This window comes from Callospermophilus lateralis, chromosome 2 (assembly GCF_048772815.1).
Source record: "Callospermophilus lateralis isolate mCalLat2 chromosome 2, mCalLat2.hap1, whole genome shotgun sequence".
NCBI lineage: Eukaryota > Metazoa > Chordata > Mammalia > Rodentia > Sciuridae > Callospermophilus > Callospermophilus lateralis.
The window spans coordinates 199,855,985-199,874,034 of NC_135306.1; the positions used below are offsets into that span (position 1 = coordinate 199,855,985).

General features: G+C 37.6%; 1 protein-coding gene across 1 annotated transcript; it reads right to left on the minus strand.

Moving 5' to 3' along the window:
* Window positions 1–1,093: 1,093 nt before the first annotated feature.
* On the minus strand, window positions 1,094–17,775 carry LOC143391885 (membrane-spanning 4-domains subfamily A member 4A-like). Its single transcript, XM_076844656.2, has 7 exons — window positions 17,560–17,775; window positions 15,508–15,664; window positions 13,241–13,369; window positions 9,234–9,290; window positions 5,934–6,092; window positions 3,287–3,388; window positions 1,094–1,404 (listed from the first exon to the last, which is right to left on the minus strand). Exons 2-7 carry the CDS (start codon window positions 15,646–15,648, stop codon window positions 1,342–1,344), a joined length of 651 nt encoding a protein of 216 aa, XP_076700771.2. The 5' UTR covers window positions 15,649–15,664; window positions 17,560–17,775; the 3' UTR covers window positions 1,094–1,341.
* Between the last annotated feature and the right edge of the window lie 275 nt (window positions 17,776–18,050).

The following is an 18,050-nucleotide window of genomic DNA, read 5'->3' on the forward strand; positions in this document are numbered from 1 at the left end:
AAAGAAAAACAGCTCGCTGAAAAAAAAAAAAAAAACTATAATTGCATCACAGGACACAGATGGTGAGTTAGTATCACTCATATGAAAATATCAATATATAATAAGTAAAAAGATAAATAAGCTAATAATATGAACCATTAACTCACAAAAGAAGAGAAATGACAATAAACATACTTCAATGTATAAAGGGAAACACTCCATTATTTTGACTTCATCCATAAAATCGTTTACTAACAACTAAAACATGTTTTAAGATCCAGCTTCTCAACATGGAATCAAGGATCCATCTCAGCTCCATGGTTTGCTGTTTCTGCTTATTTTATTTCATTTTAAATCTAGTTCACTTGGAGACATACACATCTGCCAGTGATAAAGCAGGCCACCTGTATTCTCACTGATGTTCAGTAAGAGATGTTGAACACCTGTGTTAACACAAAAGCACCAGTTTTCAGATTCACCCCATGGAACTTCCAGATTACCATCTAATCTTCAACCAGGAAAATGGAAAGCTCTTAGTTCTTAAGTGACTTTTTCTAGTTATTGTTCACATACAAAGCTGGAGAAAGTGGACAATAGATACACACACACACACATATATATAAATATATATGTCAATTCATCTTTTGAATCAACACATATTTATAAAGTGTCTATGATAGAGAACTGTATGTAAACTTGATTAAGATATAAACCTATTGAGGTGGGGGAGAGAGAAAGAGTGAGAATGTAAACGTTGAATCTCACCCAAGTGTATGTCTATCAATGGCTTTGGCCCATACAAGGACTGACTGTCCTGTATACCATGGTCTTTTACGTGGCATAGGTGAAGAAGCAGAAGGCAAAGAAGGGAGATATCCATGTAGCTCAACTTCCAGAAGGAAAAAAAAAAAGAGTTGTGTCCTTTAAGGTGGGTTTAACTAACAAAAAATGAAAACAATCAAGCAAATGGGAGGAATAGCACTGGACAGGGAAGCAGGAATATGTGGTCTGCATCAAGGACTCATGGTGCCCACTTCAGGAATGTCCTCCAGCCCCTCCCAGGTAAGGCTTCTTTGCCATTGTACTGCCTGAAGATGGATGAATGACACTCGAGTCCTGTTGACCACCAAAGGCATGATTTATTTACTCAGCTTCCAGTATTCTGCCAAAATTCCGTTGGAATGCATCGTTGAGTTCCTGAGGGGAAATGGGAACATGATCCTGAGCTTTTATAGGCAGAAAGACAGAGATAGAGAGACAGATTAGAGTTGGATTCTGGTACTTTCCCAAATGGGGTTCTTGCTGAAAATTCAGAATGGATTTTTCTGGAACATTTTTCTCTTGATGTGACATCAAACTTCCTTAAAAAGGTGCAGCAGATGCGGTTTCTGTCACAGGAGGATTTGGTGGCAGAATCAACACGACCTGTGAAATACATGAGAATACCACAGGTGAGATATCAAACCACCTCAGCCTCCCTTCCCCACCCACTTATGTCAACAGCAGCGTCCACGCCACCCTCTCTGAATTCCATCCAGAGCAGCCTGGTGGACTCTCAGGCGTCCCTCAGACCAGGCTAGGTCCAGGAGCCTCACCCAGGGATGCTCTGGGCCTGAGAGGTGGTGGCTGGGGCTGAGCCTTAGAGTGGATCCATCTTATGCGTGGATGATGGTCCCTGAGGAGTCACCCCTAACCAAGGTGCTACGGGAAGTGCAGGGCTGCTCCTCCAAGCCAGGTTACTCAGCTGATGACAGTGCACATCCAAATCAGGATCTGCTGCCACAATAAAGCCCCACCGAACCCACACTGGCCCAGGGTGGCAGGAATTATCAGGAAACTAAGGAATATTCTTCCACAACCTCAGCAGGACATGAAGTTTTGGGGGACAGTGGCAGAAGCAGGAAGACATGGAGACTAAACATCCAATGTCCTGAAGCCACTGCTCTCCTGGATTCATTCAGGAGAGTAGAGGGAGCAGCAGCTGCTGGCTCCCCAACGACTCCAGAGCAGAAGGGATCACACATGTTGAGATTTTAAGGTTCCTAAAATCTGCTTCTATGCCCAAGTGCTTCTCTCAATGAGAATAAAATGCCTCATTCCATGATATTACAAAACCGTTGTTAATTTCTGAGAAACTCACACTTCTAGGGCCTTAATAATGCAAAACCCACTATGAGACTTCAGGTGATTTAGCTCCTGTCTCTTCTGTGGGGGAGTTTGTGGTGGTGTGGCCTGGGAGTCTCCAAAGAAGGCAAAGAGGCACAAAGAACAGAAATGAGAACCACAAGAGCAGTCTCATTAAACTGTTGTTCTAGATTTGTCTGTGAGTTTTGCTGCCCAAGGGCCTTTGGGTAATGAAGCTAATGAGCAGCTGTTGAGGTTTTACTAGCCACTTCTCTGGAACCCTCATCGTTTGGAGGCTCCTCCTGCCTTGTTACTCCTATAATTTCTTTCTTGGTTTCTTCTCTGTCCATTTCCCACTTTCCTCTCTTTGGATGATTTTCTTTCCACTTAGCAACCTGGCGGGTCTGCTGCAGGCCTCAGGTAACACAATGGCCAGGTGTGCACAAACTGATGAAGAAGTTGGATGCCTCATTTTTCTTCTTTAGGCCAGGGGAGGTTTTGTAGTAGAATAACGGAGTAAAGTCCAGCATTCTCTGGGGACCTCGTCACTGGGAAGTGTTTCTCTTCTTTGGATTTTAAAAGATGCCTTTTAAGAAGGTGAGGATGGGGAAACCTAGCCTTTCTTCAGCCACTGTGACAGGCGGAATTCTAAGATCACACTCAGTGACTCATATTCTTGTAATATGATGTCGGTATGATGGGATATCACTCCTGTGAGTAGTTTACTGATCAGTTTGGCTTTGAGTATATCATTATTCTGGATGAACCTGACCTAATCATGTGAGCCCTGTAAAAAAGACTGAAAGAGGGCTGGGGAGATAGCTCAGTTGGTAGAGTGCTTGCCTCGCTGGGCTCTGGGTTCAATTCCCAGCACCACAAACACACAAACAAATAAAAAAGACCGAAAGAACTTGAGACATATGCTGTCCCACTGTCCTCAGAGAAGTATGTCTTGTGAGTTCAAGAATGGAATATGCCACATGAGCATGGAAGAGGGCTAAAAACTTCATATGAGATCATGGGCTCAACCAGCTCTGTGAATGCAGCTAATCTGTGTTTAGACTCTTGAGCCTTGAAACTGAGATAATCAGCCTGTGCTGTCCTAAGCCTCCAGGTCTATGAAGTCGACCACACAGCAATAGAAAACTGGTAGAGTGTCTTCAATGATGGCCAATGTACTCACCCCACCAGGGTTGCAGCAGGTCACTTTGCATCCAAAGGCAGCCACGAACACAGCAATGCAGAATTCCAGCACACTAAAAGTGAACATCACAGCATCTACACCCTAAAAATAAATTCATACCAAAGAAACATGAGGAATCCAGACAATATGTTCTTACATTTAAAATTAATAGAATGCCAAAAGAGAAAAAGTATGGGCCAGGAGTATAGAATTCTGGCTCCTAATTATGAATAACCATTGGCCAATTCTTGGAACACTGTATGTCACCTATTCTCTCACTTTTTTTTGGCTAATGAAATAATCATCCCCCCCCTCTACCCCCGTTCTCTACATCTCAATGCTATTGTGGACACGGAATATGAAAGAGCTTTGAAAAAGTTGATGGCAGGGAATTGTAAAGATTTTTCAACACTAGTTACTCCATATAGTTAATGCAGTAATCAAATCTCACATCTTAAATATTCGAAGCAGAATAAAAATTCATCCAAGCAGTCCACATCCTCATTCTTAGAACTTGTAGATGTGTTAGATGAATGGCAAAGGGAATTAAGCTTTCAGATGGAGGAAAAGTTGTTCATTAGCTGAAATGGGAGAATTATCCTGCACTGTTCAAGTAAACCCAAATGAATCACAGCATCCTGCTAAGTGGAAGCAGGAGGCAGAAGACACAAAAGTCAAAGTCACTTTAAAATACGGCACCACTGGAAGATAGAAGCAATCTAACAAAAGAGGTGAAAGACCTCTATAATGAAAACTACAGAGCACTAAAGAAAGAAATTGAAGAAGACCTTAGAAGGTGGAAAGACCTCCCATGTTCTTGGATAGGCAGATTAACATTGTCAAAATGGCCAGACTTCCAAAAGCACTTTACAGATTGAATGCAGTTCCTAGTTAAATTCCAAGGGCATTCTTCATAAAAAATAGGAAAAGCAGTCATGAAAATCATTTGGAAAAATAAGAGGCTCAGAACAGCCAAAACAATCATTAGTGAGAAAAGTGAAGCAAGAGGCATAACAATATCAGACCTTAAATTATACTACAGAGCTTTAGTAACAAAAACAGCATGGTGTCAGCACAAAAACAGACATGAAGACCAGTGGGACAGAATAGAAGACTCTGGGACAAACCCACATGAACATAGTTATCTCGTACTAGACAAAGGTGCCATACACATACACTGGAGAAAAGATGTCCTCTTCAACAAATCGTACTGGGAAAACTGAAAATCCATATGTAGTAGAATGAAACTGAACCCCTATCTCTCAGTATGCACAAAACTTAACCCCAAATGAATCAAAGACTTAAACATTAGACCAGAAACCCTCCACCTACTAGAAGAAAAAGTAGGCCCAACTCTCCACCATGTTGGCTTAGGAACCGACTTCCTCAACAAGACTCCTAAAGTTCAAGAAGTAAAATCAAGAATCAATAAATGGGATGGTCTCAAACTAAAAAGCTTCTTTACAATGAAGGAAATAATCAAGAGCGTGAAGAGAGAGCCTGCAGAATAGGAGAAAATCTTGCCTCCTGCACCTAAGATACTGCATTACTCTCCAGGATATATAAAGAACTCGGAAAAACCAAATAACTCAATCAGTAAATGGACAAAGAAACTGAAAAAGAAATACAAATCATCAGCAAACATATTTTTTTAAATGTTCAACATCTCTAGCAATTAGAGATATGCAAATTAAAACTACACTGAGATTTCATTTTATTCTAGTCAGAACGGCAATTATTAATACAAGTAACAATAAATGTTGGCGAGGATGTGGGGGAAAAGGTACCTTGTGGGACTGCAAATTGGTGCAACCATTCTGGAAAGCAGTATGGAGATTCTTCAGAAAGCTTGGTATAGAACCACCATCTATAACTGGATGACCCAGTTATCCCACTCCTTAGCATAGACTCAAAGGTGTTAAAATCAGAATACTCTAATGATTTAGCCACATCAATGTTTATTCACAATAGCTAAGGTATGAAACTAACCTAGGTGCCCTTCAACAGATGAATGGATAAAGAAAATGTGATACATATACACAATGAACCATTACTCACTCATAAAGAAAAGTGAAATTATGACTGGTAAATGAATGGAACTGGAGACTATCATTCTAAGTGAAATAAGCCAATCTCTCAAAACCAAAGGTCAAGTGTTCTCTCTGATATGCAGACGCTATCACACAACAAGGGGTGGCCACAGGAAGAACAGAAGTTCAGTGGATTAAACAAAGGGGAGGGAAGGAATGGAGGGTAGAAATAGGAAAGAAAGTGGAATGAATCTAACATAACTTTCCTATGTACATATATGCATATACCATAGTGAATCTTCACATCATATACATACACAGGACTGGGAACCCTAATTAGAGTAAGATATATTTCATGTTTGTATAAGTATCTCAAAATATACTCTAGTGTCATCTATAACTAAAAAGAACAAATTAAAAGACAGGATGACAAGGCAAGGGACCTTGGTTGTCTCTAGAAGTTAAGGAAGGGAAAGAAATGAATTCCATATGGACACTTCAACAAGTGAAAAAAGTTCATTGCTTTTTTTGGAGCCAGCAACCTCCCACCTCCCTGAACCATATGGTTCAACCATATGCTTGAACCATAGTGTCCCAAGACAAAAGGAAGCACTCACAGTTAAGATGGACATGATCAGGAAACAGTCCTCTACCACCATATCATGGATACACTGATGGTATTCAAATGACAAGATGCTCAAGCTGGATATACTGAGCATGATTCCCGAAGCAGCCAGCACAGAGCTGGCTATGTTCAATCCTAGACTGGCTTGCACCTGCAAAAGGAATAAAAATCAGTTAAGCTACCCAATAATGTCATCAGCTGTATCTCCATCAATCACTTCGAGCCCTCCACCTCTTTCCCAGCACCATCCTATCTTGATCATTTCAGTAGTCATAGTAGAGATTGTATCTCTGCATGTGTGTGTGTGTGTGTGTGTGTATATATATATATATATATATATATATATATATATATATATATATATATAAAATAGTAGCCATAATTTCAATTTTTTTTTCTTTATAGTAGTTTATTCTCTTGTCAAAACACAAATATCATCCAGTTATTTCCAGGATAAAATTTCCAAAGACTCCCATGTGCACATAAACTCTGAACAGAATTAATAGAGATTTCAAAGATCTTTATATGTTAGCTAGAAAGCCGTGTCTTGCATTCAGGTGTCTGCCACAGGTACCTGACCGCTCATTTTCTATATTCTGCCAGTGTGTCATGCCTCTATGCCTTTTGTATATTCTCTCACTGTACTATGTATTCCTTTTTCCATATTTTCTTCTTACAGTGGAAGAACAGAGACTTTTCATAAGAACTAAAATTGCTTAGGAAAGTGTGAAAGATTTACTGGGTCACAGCACCAGACACATTTCAATAGTTTAAGTCAGTAAACATGAGGGAGATAGACCAAGGTCAGGTTTGGAAAGATCATACTGATCATGCTCTAGAGTTTATTTATCTGTTGAGCAATAATAATTCAAATATGGCCGTTAGCCAAGGAAAACATTTGTTGAGATCTGAGCTTCTTTCTTTTCTTTTTATTTTTCCTTTGAGAAAGACATATTGGCATGAACATTATGTGTTAAATGATTCTTATATAATAAATCTTATTCTGAATTTCTTTTTTTTTTTGCAAACTCAAAACATTTTCTGGATGTAGTTGAAATGCACTCATCAATAAGTCAATAAGTATTAGGCCACATCAATACTTGGTACTACTATTGTCAGGGGCTGGGTCTCAAGCTTCAAGATTTGAACCCACTTGACATTCCTTCTCAGGACTCCTCTGTACCTTCATAAAGAACCCTCACCTTGCCAAACTAGTTGGTCTTATGTCAGTAATTCCATTATCAGCAAATTATTTGACTATAGCTTTTGAAAGACAACTCCAACTCATTATTTCTCCTGAAGTTTTTAAACAAAGTCTGATTTGCAAATATCTCTGAATCTGTCGGTTGCCTGTTCATTTTACTTATTGTTCCCTTTGCTGTGCAGGAACTTTTTAGTTTAATGTTATTCCACTTGTTTATTTTTGCCTTTATGCCCATGCTTCTGGTTTTATAGTCACAAAATCATGGTTAAACCAATTTCCAGGGGTTTTGTCCCTATTTTTTAAGGAGTTTTATGGTTTCAGGCCTTAATTCTATATAAGAATATATGTCTCTTTTTTGATTTTTATATAAAATAGACTCAACTAACTAGTTGCCATAAAACAAGTTACCTACACTTAATTGTGGTCATTTTGGATCCAGAAATTAATTTGGAAAAAAGGACATCATTGTAACATTGAATTTCCTTTACCTCTTCATAGTTTATCCCTTCATTTGTTTTACATAGCTCCTACATAGACATTATAAACATCTTTTTACACATATTGAATATGATTGCTTGGTTACATTTTGTTATTATAATTTTAACATTAAAAAAATTCAGCTGTTCATTAGCATGTGTTTGAATGTTTGTGTGTGTGTGTATATGCCTGCACATGTGTTATACACACACACATACATTTGACTTTTGTATTTTGGCCATATATATGGGAAATAGTGCCATTGAGTTTAAATCCTCATTATTTTTCTATAGGTTCATTTAGATAAACTATGACCATAATAGAGTCACCCATAAATAATTATAGTTTCATCTCTTTCCTTTCTGTTCATCTTTTTTGCTATTTCTTACCTAATTTCCCTGTTTGGGTCTCTAATGTAAATACTATGTGCAAACTGTATAACTGACAAGATATATACATTTTCAAAATATATAAGGAATTCCTACAAATCAATGCCAAAGACAAATAAAAATGTAAATTTAAAATAGACCTCTTTCCAAAGAAGATGCACAAATGGCCAACAAATACAAGACCAGGTGCTTAATATCACTAATTATGAGTAAAATTCAAATCAAACCCACAATTTTGTATCCTCTCCTACCTTTGGGGATGGTGATCATTAAAAAGACAAAAGATAGTACGTAACCATGAGGATATAGAGAAAATAAATCCTTCTTCACTGAATGTATGGATACAGCCATAATGGAAAACACTAGGAAGTTCCTAAAAAAACTAAAAATAGAACTATCATATGACCTAGAAATCACTTCTCTGGACATATACTCAAAGGAAATGGAAACAGGATTTCATAGAAAGCTGCACTTCTGCGCTCATCTCAGTGTCATTCAGAATAGCCAAGCCACGGAAACCACTGAAGTGTCAGTTGGTGGATGAAGGAAAAAAGAGAGTGTGATACTCATCTCTAAATATCTATATACCTGTAGGACACCTATCACAACATGTATGTATAGGTACGATGGAGTATTATTCAGACTTTTAGGTGTAGGATATCCTGCCCTTTAGAATGACAGGAATAAACCTGGGTCCAAGGATTCAAACACTTGAATGTGGAACACAGAAACATTGCATTCATAGACACGGAGAGTAGAATGGTGGTTACTAGGGCAAAAGGGCGAGGAAACCTGGTAGATGATGATCAAAGGGCGTAAGATTTTAGTCACAAAGAATGATAATGTTCTAGAGGGATAATACACAGGGTGGTGTTTATAATCAATAGTAATGAATACTTAAAATTGGACAAAAGAGTAGATCTTAAGTTTTCTCATCACATTCAGAAAAAAAGGTAACTATAGGAGGAGAATAATGTATTAATTAGCCTGTTTGTGGTGGCAATCAGTTATTTGTGTGTGTGTGTGTGTGTGTGTGTGTGTGTATACAGACACACACACACATACAAGAGTATCTTGAATATATACATTTTAATTAAAAATCATGTTTAAAAATAAAATAAAGTTACACCTAAAAATCCGTTTTCTGCCATTGACATGTGACAAAGAGAATGATTACTTCACCCTCTTTGAACAGGGAAAAAAAAGAGGAACTATTACTCACCAGACCTTTGGTAGTTCTGATTGCAGCTGCAATTGAAAAAGATCCTGAAATAATAAACTAGGAAGAAGAAGAGGAAGAGGAAAAAGAAGAAGATGATGAAGAAGAAGGGAGGAGAAAAATTTAAACAAATATATAAAATCATAAATTACTAAACGTTATCCATAAATTAGACAGATATGTTAAGCAGATCAATTATTATAGAAGAAACAAGTTTACAAATAACTGTTTTTTTCCCCATAAACAACAGAGGAATTCTACCAGATGTATTCTTACAGGGATTTACCAAACTTTTCAAAAAATATCTAAGTGCAATGATATCAGAATTGCTCGAAGCTGGGCATGGTGGCACATCCCTGTAATCCCAGTGGCTCTTGCAAGTTCAAGGTCAGCCTCAGCAACGAAGCGAGGCCCTAAGCAACTTAGCAAGACCCTGTCTCTAAACAAAAAATAAGAAAGGGCTGGGAATGTGGCTCAGTGGTTAAGTGCCCCTGGGTTCAATCTCTAGTACTCTGCAACCCTCCACATAAAAATTGCTTGAAAGCATTGAAAAATAGATTCCAAATTCCAGATATGAAGTAACCCTAATATGGTAACAATATTGAATGAGATATTAAAAACAAAAAGAAATAGAAAATTATTCTAATTTGAAATATCTTTTAAAAGTTGTAAATGAATAGCAAAGAAATAAATTAATAAGAGTAAATTAATAGCAAAGAAAAATTCACATTTCTTATTAAATGATGACTAGAATACATTAGTTCATTAGGTTTCATCAGTTGGGAAATTATCTTCCATTTAGCTGAAATGGCCAAGGTCAACTCAAGAGTCTTTTACTTCAACTATTTAGTGGTTTGTGTCTGTATATACTTTTCAAGTTCAATTTTAGATGTCTCAAAATTTCATATTAATACCAAAATTGATGGGCTTAGTGAAATAGTTTGATTAACCTCCTCAAAAAACTTCTAATACCAAGACAGAATAATTCATGTAAATTTAATCACCCTTGGGCCAAAAAGTAGCACAAAGAATCAGCTGTTTCATTACAGGAAATAAAACATGAATATGTGTGATTTTTTTCAAATGCATTTTTAACATCAAAATATTATCATAATTTATGGCATTAATGAATTTAAGAAGAAAATTAACTTTGTAATTGCTCTTTGTATTTGCAATATTGATAAGACAATAAGATTCACCTTTGCTGTTAATAAAGATCAAATTATAAATACTGTTATATATAAATAACATTATTGTTAACAAATATAATTATTCATATTAATATAATAAGTATAAGTAATTGTAATAAGTATAATAAGTATAAATAATTGTAAAATATAATAATAAGTATAAATAATTGTAAATAATAAGTATAAATAATTGTAAAATATAAATAATTTTATTTTCCATAACATGATAGAACATTTTTGGAGGCCTAAAAGTTTTTTTCATGTTTAATAGGGAAAGACTAGGACCATCACATTAAAGTCAAAATCAAGATGAGAATATGGACTATTATGCAATATCACTCTGGATACATTAACTAAAATAATTAAAATTAAGAAAAATATTTGGAACAAAGAGCTAAATTAGTATTATTTATGAATATCCGTGGAACAGCAAATATCCAAGATTCACAATTAAGAGGTACTATAAAGGATAAGAACATTTAGTATGGCACAGGGAAAGCATCATACACACACACACACACACACACACTCACACTCACACACACATAATCAATATTTGTGTTGGTGTTTTTGAAGGTAGGATTGTATAAAAGTATATCATTTACCATAGCAAAAATATACACAGTTGGCCCTCCAGATCCACAGGCCTACATCCACAGGTAAGCAGGCTGAGGGATGACTTAAGACACTTGAGCAGTCCCAGATTCTCCTTTTGACAGCTCTAGGAGTCCTGGATCCCTCCCGCTACGGCTATTGAGGGATGAACTGTATATACCTGTGCACTCTGTGTTCAAAGGTATCTCATGAGGAAGATCTTAACAGAAAATGTGAAAATGCATAGGAATAAAACTACGATATTCCAAAAGAATGCAAAAGAGCACTTGGATCAACCAGTGAGGGGATACTTTTATGCTGATGGAATTCTACTCAAGGACATGTAGGTGGATGGGTAACTAAAGAGGTCAAAATAATAAATATTTATAATTGTTTCTTGGTGTTGGTACTTGTACAGTGTAAGGGAACAGGAGGTGTTGTACAGGTGGGGCCTGAAAATAAAATCGAAAAAGTAATGGAAGGTGACAGCAAGAGACAATCGACCAGTTAAGCAAAAGCTCATCGAGTGGGTGCACCTACAATACTCTAGTGGTACCTCAGTGGACCCACGCAGCTCCTGAACCTGCCCCACGCATAGGCAGCCTAAACTACATAGATTCGTTACCAAAATGGACTTGGTAAGGAAAGGAAAAAGGAGTCAGAACACTCGACGGGTTAGATGTGTGCAATTATGGGATTACATTGACGCTACTGAAGCCCAATTCCTGTACCAAATAGTGGCATGATCTTGGGCAAGTTACGTAACCTCTCCAGGTTCCAGTTTCTTTATCCATTCAAGAGCTTACTGACAATGCTCCCTCCAAAGTTTGTAGTGATGGTTTGAAGTGGAATTACACATAGAAAACATTAAGTAGGGTGCCAAGATCATGGTAAGATTTTAATAAAAGTTTGGCTTGGCAATAGCAGTATTTGACATTTAGTAATGCACAACATCCCAGAAGTAGATCAGCTCTTAAAATTCTTCCAATTTTGCAACACTGCAGGAAACTGAAGAGGAAGGACAGAAACCAGGTATATAATAAAACTTTGAACTCTCTCAGGCTCAGATTTACAGGTTAAGTGGAAACCCCACAACATTCAAATGGTCTCCCTTATTCTAACATTGATCCAGTTTATAAATTTCATTTTTTTTCCTCCTCAGGAGATGAAACTTGATATTTTATACTTAATTTTTACCTTCAATTCTTAGGAATCACTCTGTTGTGTTTTATCTCGGGGAAAAGTTTTTAAACATTTTAAAGTTCTAGTTTCATTCCATTTTACTTGTAGGTATTACTAAACATAGAAAAATAAAAGTTCATGTAACAGCTGTTCTATTTTCTAAAGGAACAATTTCCTAAGATTTGATAGTTGATGGGTGAGACACACTACATGGCCTATATATCAGGCAAGTGTCTCTTCTTCCTTGCAAAAGGAGGAGCCCCTCATTTTGCTCAGTTTCTCATGAATTTCAAGGAAATGTGAATCCTTCCCAGCCATAGAGGTGAATCTTGATTAGTTCAAGCAAATAATGGCAAGTCCGTTATTCTTTCATTTGAGAACAAGTAATTTAAAGTTTGATACATTCTGCCAACAATCCTTGATGAAGTCCTTACTAACCCTGGAAATGATTAGCCACTACGGTCCTTATTCTAGTTTGGTATTTTGCTCCTTTCTGCTATCATATATTTTAATTCATGTTTATAGAACATTTAATCTGTCAACTTCCTGAGTTGCATATTATTATTATCATTTTAAATATGAGAAAACTGAGCTAAAATAACATTTAAATATCTTTCTCAAACTTAAAAAATGCAAGTCAGGGAATGTAGTTTTCTGATAGAGCACTTGCCTAGCATGCACAAAGCTCTAGGTTCAATCCCCAGGACTTAAAAAAAATTAAGAAATAGCTGGTCTGGATGGTGCGCACCTATAATTTTAGTGTCTCAGGAAGCTGAGATAGGAGGACCACAAGTTCAAGTCCAGCCTCAGCAATTTAGTGAGGCCCTAAGCAACTTAGTGAGACCCTGTTTCAATCAATCAATCAAAAGGGTAGGGGATGTAGCTCAGTGGTAAAACATCCCTGTATTAAATCCCCAGCATTCCCCCACAAAAAAAAAAAAAAATTAAAGAGACACAGGATAGAGTCAAGATAGGATTCCAGAACTTGGGATATTAACAATATTAACATTGACATTATCTCTAATTATATCAGAAAGTACTCACCATCACTGACCCCCAAACTGGGTAGGCTGTGTTAAATAAAATGGGGTGCGGTTCATAAAACGGCACCAGGACACTCATCATTATTATTCCCAAGCTGAGGTTTATCAGGGCAATCAGAATCTGCACAACCTAGAAATTATTAAAAAAACAAAAAAAACAAAAACTGATTATTCACCATAAAAAGGGTGCCCATGATATCCCCTTTCCAACCACTGAGTCACCCTCATTCTCTGCCTTTTCAAATACCCAGATGACCTCTTGTCACCTTTCTTTACACATAAAGAACTCTGCTAACTTTCCACAAATTATCTCTCAGAATATAGACCATTGTCCCAGTGATTTCAAGGTTAGAAGGGGCGTGGCCAAACTGCCCTGAGCTGCTTTTCTGATATCCATGATGCTACTTCTACCACAGTGGTTGCTCTCCTTTGTCACACACTCAGACAGGGGTCACCCAGGAATTTGGGAGCAATTATTCCAGCAAGGAGAAGTAACCTGAAGAAAGGAGAGTATGTACAGGGGAAGAAAAAATGAAAACTGATTACAACACTTAGTGGGGGTCTGGGACCTGAGAACACATGTATGAATACAGGGTTCTAAAACCAGGGGAGTGGGAGCACAATTACCCTCATGCATTACAATGGATCCAAAATTTTTTTTAAAAAAATTGTCAAAATTTTTGGGATGGAGCAAAACCGGTGCTTTGAGGGAAAATCATAGTACTGAGTGTACAAATTAGAAGAGATTTAAAATCTGTCACCTAAGCTTTCACTTTAGGAAACAAGAAAAAAGACAGCCAATTAATTCCAAAGTAAACAGAAGAAAAAAATAATTAAAAAATTATATCAGAGGTCAGCAGAATGGAAATGGGAAATCAATAGATAAAATCAACAAAACCAAAAGCTGTTTTTAAAAAAGTTAAATGAAATTAATAAGCATTTAGCCAGGCAAATTGAGGAGGAAACAAGACCCAAGACACAAAGTACTGATACCAGAAATGAAGGGGCGGCATCACTACAGATACCATGGGGCATTCAAAGATACTAAAGGAATACTGGGAGCAAGCCCATGCCCACACGTGTGATGACCCAGGTAGAAGGAATCATGTTTGAACACAGAATGTACCAAAACTCATAAAGGATAACATGCTTTGTAAGTCCAACTGTGTGACTCTGGAAAAGCAAATCATGGCGCCAGTAAAAGATCAGTGGTTGCTAAGGGTTGCGGGAAGGAAAGGAAGAATATGTAGAGCACAGAGGGATTTTAAGGAAGTGTGACTAGTTTGTCTACTATGCTAGTGGTGGATACATGTTACTGTATGTTTGCCCAAAGCCACAAAATGTACAAAACCCTGAATGAAACCTCATGTCCATTAGGAAACTTTGCTAACAATGTCGTGTCCATCTAGGTTCATCAATTGTAACAAATGCACCACTCGTGAGGGAGGTTAATTAAGGGGAAGTTATGCATGTGTTGGAGCAGGATAGATCTGTAGGTACATATTAGAAAATGTTGCTGTGAACTTAAAACCACTCTTAAAAAGTCCATTTAAAATACATACTAATATGTTAAAAATGAGCCCTCGTGTATGTCAACATATAACATATTTCACCAAAAAAAACCCTGTATTTTTCCAAGACAAAAAAATAAAATCGTGGAATACCAAAAAAAAAAAAAAAAAAAAAAAAAAAAAAAAAATCCAAACTGTCCACAATGGCTTTTTTTCCCCAGTGGCTTGAAGTTTGGAGTGGAAATAACCTCTATTCTCAATGTCCTTTCATCTGCCCTAATCTGTTCTTTAACTCTCCATTTCTTTCAGGTATATCCACCTAAGAGTCCAGATCCAAGGGCTTGGAGGATAGATTGTTTTCATTTTCTGAGGAGCAGGATAAGAAAAGAAAGCAGAGAGACAGAAATAGGGACAATAAGGTCCATCTGTTACCAGACAGACCTATGACAGGGACCTCAGCTACCATCCAGAGCCTCTTCTTTGGCTGCTCTCCACCGGGGTGAAGTATAACTCTCCTGGATGACCCACAACCTGGAGTGGATCTGACGTCACCATACCTCAAATGTATTGAAATCATGATGTGATGGAGCATTTTAACATTTTTCAAATGGTAAGGCCTGAAGACCCAAATCAAGCACCCATGATTCTAGGTCTGGTTGATGTATTACCAGGCAGTGAAACAGAGTATGTGGTATTGGGTTGATAGGGGTGAGTTTACAGAACCACTGGTCTTCTCTCAGACCCACCACTGACTTACCCCAAGGACTTTGGGTTCTCCCCTCAAGAACTTCTCTTGCATCTCTTTCCATAGCTGGGAGCGTAGAGCACTTGACTGTCTCAGATGCACAGCAGGGCCAGCCTCCAGGGTGGTCTGTTCTGTTCCTTGCACGGTTGCCATGGCAACAAAAACAGTGCTAGAGTAAGAAATGAAATTTCTGTGACTGGAGGGGGACACGGCATTCTGAGGCAGATTTCTTCCTATCTGCAAACTCTGGACTGTGGTCCCATTATAGATGATAGCTGTTTGAGCCAGGAAGGTGGAAGAAGCAACCCGTTAAGGAGGGGAGGTGGAGAGAGAGAAAGAGAGAGAAACCCCTGTATTCAGATACACAATATCTTTACATGTTGAGTGGAAGCTTACTGAGGTTCTTCAAGGCACAGTTGATTCTGACATCACTTCTGCTTCACTCAGACCCCATGAAAAAAATAAAGTTTGAAGAAGGCGTGTTCTCTCTTACTGGTAGCCCAACATGCAAAAGATGTTGTGATGTCTAATCATGCTATATTCAGGTAACTGATCCAGATTTAGATGGAAAGGATTATCGACCTAAATTTATCATTGACAGATCAAGAGAACTCCATTACTATCTAGAAATAAGTTGTTGGAAATCAGTAGGAGGAAGCTCAGATAATGAGAAATATAAAATGATAAAATTTAAAATTTAAAAACATAAAATTTATAAAAAAATTTAATAATTTAAACCATTAGTTTTAGTAGCATACTCTCAAATTTATAGAAATCAATAAAAGGAAAGTACAAATGATACATCATAAATAATAAAAAGTAATACTATAAAAATTAAAACAAAAAGAGTAATAAGCAAGGAATGCATAATATGAATGAATTTAAAAGAGTTAAGGACAGGAATTAAATGTAACCAAAAAACAAAGCAAAACAATGTTTGTTCTCTTTTCTTGTAGAAAATTTCAAAAAATAATTTGGAGACAGAATTAAAAATTCATTTAAAAAATAAAACTGAGAAACAACTAACGTCCCTATAAATCAGGGGGAATGATTATTAATAAAAATTGTATAAGGATGAATTTGTGGGGAATTTTAGAGTTTCAAAGAAACTGGACACATGGCCACAGAGGTCTAAAACATAAACTATCATTTATAAACCTGGAACTGAATGTATCAGTCGATAGCTGGAACTACCCTAGAGAAATATCATTCTAAGAAACATAGAAAACAGGAATAAAGGAGAAATCAAACTCAAAACACATTTGCTGAGACAGCAATCTGTTTTGTAATACACTAGAGTCCACGAAGAAGGGAGAAATCCCACAAATTAAGGTTATTTGGTTATATGATCACAAAGACCACTTGTTTCTGGGTAAAATGTTTCTCTGGGTGTCTTATCCCTCATCAGAGGAGGGTGTCCTGGGCCCACTTTCCCCTGAGTCTGTTTCTGATCTTCACAATGCTGATAATTTTCAAGGTGTCTTCCTTTAGCACATCTCCTCCCCAGAATCTTCAGTTGGTGGGTGGGTGTCCCATGAATACGGCCACAGATTGTTGGAGGACCAGCTCAGACCACAGTCTGTCACAGGACCAGGAAAAGTGCATTGACTGGGAACTCTGACTTAACCCTTGTCTCTCCCAGATTCTGCGTGCAGCAGACCTTAACTGTCGAATTATAAAAACAACAATTCAGAGAGAATAAAGGACATAGAAGAAGAGACATTGAGAACACAACACGTAAGGTATTTAGCCAAAAGTTTAACATAATAGTTACGCTTTTCCAATGGCCATGCATTTGGAGAACAAAATAATCAACCTCACACAGCACTCAGCTTTAGCCTTGAGGAAACCTTAGACTTTTCCTTGCCCCCATCCTCTACAGCAAGGATTGCTTCTCAAATGCTCTAAATGTGCATTTCAGGGAGCACCCAACCCACTCCAATCCAGAATACCAGCTTATGCCATGACAGGTGACCTTATTTTTTTTTTAATCCTCCTACACCTGGGAATTCTAGAACCAATAACTGAAATCCATCATCCCCAAAGTCAAGGAAGGACATCTACCTTCTTCCAGCCTGCAGGGTCTGCTGTGTCTGATGGGGCCCAGGCTCTGGGAGAGCACCTCAAGTTCTTGGTGCAGATAGAATCAGTTCCCCACGCTCCACACTTCACTCAATTTCAATCTTCATTCTTCTTCTAGTAGCTTTTCTAAATCCTAAAGGCTGTGCTGTGAATTTCTGAGAAACACAACTAGTTCCTTTTTTTTTCCTTCTGCAGTGTTGGGGATCTAATCTAAGTCCCTATGCATAGTTCCTTTTTTATGTCGGAAATGCACAATGATTTGGGGTCTGTACAAGGGTGTGTGCATCTATTGTGTGAAATCTGCTGAATTGGCTGCCTCATCAACTGATCATGGACTGAAACTTCTGAAACTATGAGCCAAAAATATACCTTTCCGTCTTTATTTTTTTTGTGTGGGGGGTTGAGGAGGTACCAGGGATTGAACTCAGGGGCACTCAACCACTGAGCCACATCCCCAGCACTATTTTGTATTT